This window comes from Gekko japonicus, unplaced genomic scaffold (genome assembly GCF_001447785.1).
Source record: "Gekko japonicus isolate JY-2015 unplaced genomic scaffold, Gekko_japonicus_V1.1 scaffold225, whole genome shotgun sequence".
NCBI classification, from domain to species: Eukaryota; Metazoa; Chordata; class Lepidosauria; order Squamata; family Gekkonidae; genus Gekko; species Gekko japonicus.
The window spans coordinates 1,311,122-1,320,341 of record NW_015174280.1 but is presented as its reverse complement, the minus strand read 5'-3'; the positions used below and the strand labels follow the sequence as shown (position 1 = coordinate 1,320,341).

General features: G+C 46.9%; 1 protein-coding gene across 2 annotated transcripts in view; it reads left to right on the top strand.

Moving 5' to 3' along the window:
- Positions 1-3,692, top strand: part of CEBPG (CCAAT/enhancer binding protein gamma) — a 16,451-nt gene extending 12,759 nt beyond the window's left edge. For both annotated transcript variants that reach the window (XM_015423840.1, XM_015423841.1), the window contains exon 2: positions 1,932-3,692. In XM_015423840.1, the coding sequence (XP_015279326.1) occupies positions 2,045-2,497 (453 nt within the window). In that variant the 5' untranslated portion in view covers positions 1,932-2,044 and the 3' untranslated portion in view covers positions 2,498-3,692. The remainder of the gene's footprint in view (positions 1-1,931) is intronic.
- Positions 3,693-9,220: the final 5,528 nt, after the last annotated feature.

Here is a 9,220-nt window from a genome sequence, read left to right as displayed (position 1 = left end):
TTTCCCTTTCCTGCTCTTTCCTTTTACTGACAGAAACCAAGGCTTCAACTGGCAATACTGTTGTGGTTGCCTAGCAATGTCTACTGAGGCCACTTGGTTCTTAAAGCTGCAGGTGCTACTGCTGTTATTTTGGAGGGTTTAACCTCCAAAGTGTTGTTTTTTTTTAAAATCAGATTTTCCTGCAAACTTTAGGTTTTTCTCAGGTTTGTAGAAAGATATGTCTTGTCTGTTCACGGTTCCAGTCTACAGATTTAAGTATTCACAGATCTCGCCACACTGAGAATGAACTATATTGATATAATAAATCCATTTCTGAGAGAGCATGAATACTAATGTTGCTATAGCATTTAGAAAATATTGGTATGTAACTAAATATAGCCTTTATGCAACCAAAGAGCATAGGCCAATCTCTGGTCATGCAGCCTGCATGCACAGCAGAATCATCTGCTTACAGACCAGAGACAGATTTATTATGCTCAAAGGGAACCAACACAAGACTATTAAGCAAGATTACTTTCTTGAAGGCTAAGGCTACAGTCCTTAGCTGACCAAAGTGAGTGTCGTTTCTGAGTAAGTATGGAACTCTAGAATGTTCCAGAAGCAAGATTCGCTATGGGGGGAAAAACCTTCCTCCTTGAGACAGAAAGCCATGTCGTCCAGTAGAATCATCAGTACTTTCTAAAAAAAAACCACACACACACATAGCAGAGCACAGTTAGTTGGCAGTAGGGGTAGTGGGTAAATTAGGAGTGCAGTACCCCACATATGGGCTCACTGGGTGGCCCTAATTAGGTACAGAGTGTGTTTTCTGCATCCTAGTACTAGCCTGAGATGACTTCCCAGTCCTTGAACTGAGTAGGAAGCCTTCAGGAATAAATGCATAACTTAGTGTCCTCACCTGAGATATTTTGCCTGTGCACATGTAAGTGCACTATACAGCAAAGGTCGGAGTCTTCTATCTGGAAGAGGGTCTTGACTCAGTTATAGGAAATGGTAGTGTAAGCTTTAACATCTTGTTATAAAGGTTTAGTAGAAATTTGTTTAAAAGTTTAGATTTTTGTTTACAGGGGGAAAAATCAATTTTTATCTTTCCCAATTTAAAGATACAAGCGCCTTGGAGATTAAAAACATACCAGCAACTTTGGACGTTACAAAGAGGGATGGTGCATCATTCCTTGTTGTGCTTCCCCCTCCCCCAAGTATATCAAGTCACTGATGTTTCTGTTTCTGACTCAGTTGGCCAAGTGAAAAAAAAGTTGTTTGCATTATTCAGTTGTAACCCCTGGCTTTTCAAGATCACATTTCAGAGTGTTGGGAATTGTTCTGGCATTTGTAGCTAGGACCCTACTAACCTAAGTAAAATCAAAAGCATTCAGCAGTTTTGAACTGTTACTGCTTTCACATGCTTTCTGGTCTGGTCTGGTCTGTCATATCTTTTCCACACTGTGGTCTAGTATGCTGAGCTAGCCAGGAGGTGGATTGGTGCACTGATGCCTCTCACAGGAACACTTGCTGTCAGAAAAGCAAAACAAGCCTCCCTTTGTGCCCAGGGCATTGGGAATGGCACACGGCAGCAAGCTGCATAAGATGGCGTTTGTTGACATAAACAGTGGGGTTGATCCAGCTGCTATCCTACCATGCCACTGAGCAAAGTTTATCAATCAAAATGTTTACTCCCCATCTTTCCTTTTGCGTCAAGTTTGAAGCCTTTTTCCAATCTAAGAAGGTTTCCTCACAAGTAAGTGGCTCTTTCATTGAAGGAAAAGCCCCTCGAGTTGGAGGAAGGAACCTTGGCAGATGGTTGGTTGGATCCACCCCATTATGAAATTTGTCTACTGGAGCATTAATTACACAGCCTTTGAAGGCCAACGCTAGTGGTGGGGAACAGGTATTGTTAGTGTTCTATAATCTCTCTTTTTTCTTTTTCCTAGGTTTAGCTTTTGATTGATCCGTGAGAAGGTTGTTCTGGCAACGTCTTGGAAACCCATAACATTTTACTCCGTCTTCTAAATCATACAGTGGGTTTAAAGAAGAGTCTGTCCAAATGAGCAAGACATCACAGCAGAACACAACTGCAGAAACCAATGGAGTAAGTGTCATCTTCACCCAAGCACACACCAGTGGGTTGCAACAGGTCCCTCAGCTGGTGCCTGTTAGTCCTGGAGGGGGAGGGAAAGCGACGCCTCCCAGCAAGCAGGGCAAGAAGAATTCTGCCCTTGACAGGAACAGCGATGAATACCGCCAGCGCAGGGAACGAAACAACATGGCGGTGAAAAAGAGCCGCTTGAAGAGCAAGCAGAAGGCACAGGACACACTCCAGAGGGTCAACCAGCTTAAAGAAGAAAATGAACGTTTGGAGGCCAAAATCAAACTCCTGACAAAGGAGCTGAGTGTGCTCAAAGACTTGTTTCTTGAACATGCCCACAACTTCACAGACAGTGTGCAGCCTGTTGGTACAGAGAGCACCCCAACAAACCCAGATGGCACCGGACAGTAGATTCTCTTGCCCAGTTCCTAGGCAGGGTAGAGCTGGCACTGCCCTCCTTACACATCAGATGCAGCAACAAAGAAGGACCTTTTCTTCTAATCTTTGTAACAACTGTCATTTTGTGGGTGTCTTTTCTAAAATAGTAGGCTTAACACTGAAGAGGGATGAGTCTAGTAAACTGCAACCTGTTTATTATCGTTAAGTATTTGTTTGGAGCGAAATGATTAATGTGCTATTTGCTCTGGTGTTTTTGACTAAGGAAAAAGTGACAAAATTGGCAAGCATCCATCCGCAATATTGCCTTCACCATGGCTGAAACTTTTAGTCGATTCATAATTTAGGCTATTAATTTAAAAACCTAATTAAAACGGCAGCATGTTTTTTTAAAAAAATACATAAATTATTTTTTAATCTGAGGACTTGCAGAAATCATGGAAAGCCGGTGCTCTCTTAGGAAAGTCATTCCTCTGTCTTGTAGGGCCTCTTCTAAGGTGGTGCCTGCTTGTAATGCATGCTTTTTCTTAAGCCGCTTTTTGTGCAGATTTATGCAAATCAAATTGGTCAGCTCAAATTTCTTAATTTGGGGGACAGCTTAAACTAGTTGATTGATTTGACTTCAATAGAGTGTCAAAACAAATATGCACAGCATAGAAAACGGACTTCATTTTAAATTAAGTGATGAATGAGACGCTGGTTAAGATACCATTTAAAATTTCTTCAGCTGATTTATTTTGGGGAGCGGGGTGGGTAGTAGCCTCCTTTCATGTTTGAAGCCCAAATCTTGCTGACTACAGCTTTTGTAGTTTATGCATAGTGAGGAGAGAGGCTTACTATTCTTTGGGCCTGCTGAGAGATTGTTTCTCACCTGTAGGGGGATTGGCAGCTGTTCTTAAGAAATAAAAGTTGGAAGGATGAGAAGAAGGGTGAGGACTGTAGAGAGATCCAGTGTGTTTTTGAAGGTGGGAATTGTGTCCATGAGCCTTGTGGGATAACTAGCAACCTGCAGGAGAGCTGAATATATTTCAAGGACAATCCAGAAGCTTTGCCTGCTACAGTGGCATTACATTGAAAAGAAGGCTGTGATATTGACTGCACATGACTCTGTTTCTACCAATGGCACTGTTTCTACCAAGCAGCCTAGGGCAGAGGTGTCAAACTCATTTGTTACAAGAGCCAGATCTGACATAAGTGTCACTTTGTTGGGCTGGGCCACGTGTGCCATAAAATGCAATGCCAGGTACCAGAAATACAAACTTTATAAGGACTCAAGCAAACCCAATTAATGATATTATTTTTCACTCAAAATACAAACATGCTTAAAACATTAACACTCTTACAAGATTTCCTTATAGTATCTCCCTGATGCCCACCCTCCCACTTCCACTGCCCATTACACATTAGCACTGGGACAGGATACAGGGGCATAATGCACAGCCTCTTGTCATCTGGCAATAAAGGTAATAACCAGTTGCTCGCGGGCTGGATACGAGCCCTAGGTGGGCCGATTCTGGCCCATGGGCCGTATGTTTGACACCCCTGGCCTAGGGTCTCGGCTAATTCTATGCAGACTTGATTGCTGACTACCCTGTGGGCCAAACCAGGTTTGGTGGTTTAATAGCCTGTAGAATTACAAGCAAATTTGGGGTAGTTTATTCTTGTTAACGAGAAGTTGTCCTCGTATGGCTACCAACCAACAACATTTTAAATTCTTTCGCCCTTTGGCTTTCCTTGGGGGGCGGGGTAGCTTTTTGATAATTTTCCAATGTTGTTAATAAGCCCTTTATACATTTTTTGTCATATAGGAAACGTACTACATGAAACAAAGCAGGGAAGTTAATGTAATCTTATTTTAATTTATTTTCTGTTAAAAAATATTTTCATTCATGGTATGTATGCATTTGATTGGACTACCGCAAATGACTGTTTTATACCTCCCCTTCCTTTCCAGTCATTGTGTTGTATATGTATTTAGAAAGATTGTGGTAAAAATTCAGTCATGATAGAAAATTAAAAAGCAAAACCTCTACATAAATTATGCTGATATTTACTTTTTTCACGGAAACTGGACGTTTCTTTACAGAGGGAGCAAGCAGCAGCTGCCTAAATTCTTGGGATGAGTAAAAATAGCATCAGGACTTGGTCAAAACCAATAACCACTCACCTGTATGAGAGAGATTCTGTAATGCTAAGGTACCTGAGAACTAGTCTGCATCCAGGTATAGGAATTTCTACAAGTGCAAACACTGGAGAAGTAGCAAACAGGAAGCAGTCCCTGCTCTGCATCCCTCAACTCATTTTTTCCCTAATTGCTGTCATATTCCTGTAGCAGAAAGATGCATTTATAAAAGACCTCTAAAGAATCTGTGCTTGCTGTGTACAAGACCCAGAGTGGAGTAAGATTAGGATTGTTGGACTTGCACCAGACAGATCTGGGCTATGAGCCCCACTCATCTATGAAGCTTATTAGGAAGCCTTGGGCAAATTGCCATTTCTTCGTCTCACCTCCCAGAGAGGGTTGTTAAGAGGATCAAGTGGCATAACCCCCTGCATGCTGTATGGAATATACTGGAGGAAGGGCAGGATAAGTTCATGGGGGGGGGGGGAGGGAGAACTGCATCAAGTACAGGCTCAATTAGCACATAATGGTCAGTAGTCTGGGCTTGAGTGTTCTTGGCACAGTGGTAACCGTGGTATTTTGGGGTAACAGCAAGGGAGTGCAACAGTATCCCCCTCCCCACTTCACAGAGGGGAGTAGGGATGGGCACGAACTGCATTTTGCTGTTTTGGTCATGAACCGAACCAGGAAGTTGGTTTGGGAACCAAACCAGTTCGTAGTGGTTCATCATGACCCCTGCTTTCTATTCCCCGTCACTCTTAGAAGGGAGCAGAAAACTGAGGTTTCCCCATGAAAGCAGCAGGGAACAGGAAAGGGGTTTAAATGGCTTTCTGCTCCCTGCCACTCAGTTGTGTGGTTTTTTTGTGAAGAGCAGAAAGCAGGGGTTTATTTTATTTTATTTATTTATTTAGGCATTTTTACCCCACCCTCCCCGCGAGCGGGCTCAGGGCGGCTTACAAGGGGCAACAAGCCCGTACATAAAATCCAATAAAACAGTAAAATCATAACCAATAACATTATTAACAATAAAGTCCTTGCATTATCAAGATGGTCTTAAGTTGTTATAGTAGTGTCTTCCAGCTACCCCATTGGGGTACCACTGTCCAGTAGGTGGTCCGTGCCAATCCGTTGTTCTCGTTACCACGTAATTATCACTGCCACTGAGCTATCAAGGGCACTCCCGATCTCGACGATATTGCCACCGTTGGTAGTGGTGGTGGTGGTGGCGGCCCCTACATGAAAGCCTGGTGGAAGAGCTCCGTCTTACAGGCCCTGCGGAACTGCAAAAGGTCCCGCAGGGCCCTGATCTCCTCCGGGAGCTCATTCCACCAGGTAGGGGCCGCCACTGAGAAAGATCTAGCCCTTGTCGCAGCAAACTTTACTTCTCGGGGACCCGGAATCACCAGACGGTTCTGGGTCCCCGACCGAAGTGCTCTTGGGGGTACATACGGGGAAAGGCTCGGAGCTGCAGAGAAGGGTATAGGGATATTGGAGAGGCCAAAGCCTCTCCAGTCATCTCTGGTATGAGGCTTACATTTCAGGGACAGTTTACCCATCCTCCAATGGCAGCTGACTTAAGATGGGAACCACCCACAAGCTACGGGGCAGTGGTCTCGCCCACTTTCCTGAAATGCAATGGGTGCCACGCTGGAGAATGGTGCTCAGAAGAGTCGCAGGGGGCATATCATAGCACCACCTGTGGCTCCGGAGCCAGTGAGTACCACTAGTTCAGCGCTTTCAAAATAAGCTGCTTAAAAGGAACCCAGAAACAACTCGGAAGCCCGTGCAGCTGAAATGCTGGTACTGGAAGATCATTCTGATGAGTCCAGTTAGGACTTCAGCAGCTGCTTTTAATACAAATTGAAGTTTTCTGGGGCAGCCCCATGTACACTATTTAATATATTAAATGTTGTCAAGGTGTATCCAACTGGCTGGGTAACCAGGCTACACGATTTCTCCGAAACGGCTGCAACTGTTGACCCAGCCTAACCTGGTAAAAGGCACTCTTAGCAACTTCAATCGCTTCCTGATCCAAAGACAATGAGATGAATCCAGGCCAGAAGTAACTTAAGAGTGCAGTTAAGTGCATGTGGACACACAGCTGTGTCATCAGCACATGGATGGCACCATACCCCAGCTACCTGGACATGCGTGTGCAATGTAACAGAGCAAGGCAGGTGAGGCACTTGCCTCAGGTGCACAAAAGCTGAGGGGTGCAGGAAAAAATAATAAAATAGGCACCTACTGTCCTGAACTGCCATGCCATTAAGATAAGGGTGTATTTCTAAAAATTCAAATTGAACCAACTGAACAGGGACGGCTGGTCCATTAGGGCAAGAGGCAGTGCCCCACCACGCCCAGGTCCTTGCTGTTTGCCTCCTTTGCAGTAAACTAAAGCTACAGACTTAGTGAACTTACTACCAGTCCAGGATACTACTAGGCTGTCAGGTCCCTCCTTAATCAATCTTAGCCTTCTTGACTACTTGTCTTTCTGGACCTCAGCCAAGTCCCTCCACTTGAGCTAGAAGGTTTCCGCCCCCACAAGATCATTTCTTGTCCAAAACCCATGCCTACCCAATGCAAAACTACAGAAAGAGGGTGAGGCATATTAAAATAGAGATTGATGAAAGGTTTTCTCACTGGTGCTGTTCAGTCGTTGCACTACTTAACTTCCCTGGGGTCTCCCTAGGCCTCAGAATAGGAAAGGGGGTGGGTTGCAGCATCCAAATCCACCTTATCCCCCGAAGCAGTGTTCTTCCAAAGTATGGCACACTCCTCTCTGGCATGGCTGTGGGAGCAACCAGATATGATTTCTCCCCACTCCTGCCGATCAGCCTCACCATGGCCCCGCCCCTATGGCCTGAGCCATTATCAGGGCCAGGGGTTGGTGCACCACTTCTTCCAGGCTGCTCCTCCATCCTTGCTTGCCTTTGCCTCACTGGCCAGGTCCTAGGAGGTCTTCAGCCAGGCCTTCCCTGCCTGGCTCCTCCTAGGTTGTTGGATGGCTGGGCTTCTCCCATGACCCACCTAGCCATAATGGTTGGGCTTCTGCTGGCTGCCTCCATGCTGGCCTTGGCTTCTGAGGCTTGTTCTACCCCAGCTACCTGCTGCCGAGGGTCCCATCCTGGGAGTTCTGGCCGAGCCAACAGTGTCTGCCTGAGGTATAAGGGAGATGGGTGGGTGGGTCCCATGGCTCCTGCAGTATTGGGTAAGTTCCTGGCTTTGCCCCAGGCACCTCAGCTGTGGATGGGCCAAGCGCTGGCCCCAGATAACTGACAAGCTTGGTTGATATATTGACCAATCAGGTCCTCTCCTGGGTTGCCACCTTCCTAGGGTTCCCAGTTCTGGGTTGGGAAATACCTGGTAGGGTTACCAAGTACCTACCGTGAATCTGTGGGGGACACATGCTTTCCCGCCGGAACATTCCTGCCTGTAACACACCCGCGTTGCACTATGCTGTCGCCCAGACGTGGCATCAGCATGCTGGGCACGTAGCCGGGTGACACTCTGGCAATGGGGCTGAAAATTCGACGGTACCATCGAGTTTTCAGCCCCATTGTTAGAGCGTTGCCCGGCTACGTGCCTACATCACGTCTGGGCGACAGTATAGTGCAGCGTGTGTGTTTTCCCCGTGGGAATGTTCCTGCCAAGAACTATGTGTCCCCCGCCGATTCGCTGTAGGTACTTGATAACCCCAATACCTGGAGATTTTGTGGGTGGAGACTAGGGTTGCCAAGTGTACTTACCCTTGGCAGCGGAGGAGCCTTGCCGGGCTCTGGGAGCTCTTCCAGGACGCGTTCGTGCGCACGCCACCAGCACGTCACAAGAAGTGACGTGCTACATCGCTCATGTTTGGGGCGTGGCCCAGATCGTTGGGGGGAAAACCATATGGTTTTCCCCCCGATGATCTGGGCCTCGCCCCCAACGTGAGCAACGTGGGTGGGTCACCTCTGGTGATGCAGCTTCGGGGGGCGGAGTTCCCCCCCGGGCCCAATTCCGCCGCAGCAGAAATTGGGCCTCCAAAGCGGTGGTTTCCCCGCCACCCGCCCCCACTTGGCAGCCCTAGTGGAGACTGAGGAGGGTGGGGTATTGGGAGGGGAGGTACTTCAATGGGTATAATGCCATAGCCCACTCTCCCAAGTGGCCATTTTCTCCATATAAAGTGATTTCTGTCACCCGGAGATCAGTTGTAAAGGCGGGAGATTTCCAAGCTAGTACCTGGCACCCCTACACCTGCCTCAATGCAGATGACAGGGGCACCCAAAGGTGACTGTAATGCTGGGGTGGGTTCTTAAGGGAGAAGGCAGTCTTGTAGGGATGTTGGTCCCAGACCATGTAGGTCAACGTCAGCACTCTGAATTGTGCCTGAAAACAAACTGGGAGCCAGTATTGACGGGCCAAAAATGGAGTGGTCCCTACAACCCACTCCAGTCAAAATCCTGGCGGTTGCATTCTGCACCAACGGAAGTTCCAATTGAAGCAGCAAGAACTAAGGGAAGGCTAAGAAGTCAATGGGTGTGGTTGTGCTTTGCTGAGGCCTGGCCCGGATGAAGCCTTTACTGTGCAGGGCTCCTCTGGAAGGGCCTGGGCCTTCTGGTAAGGAGTAGGGGGAGAGG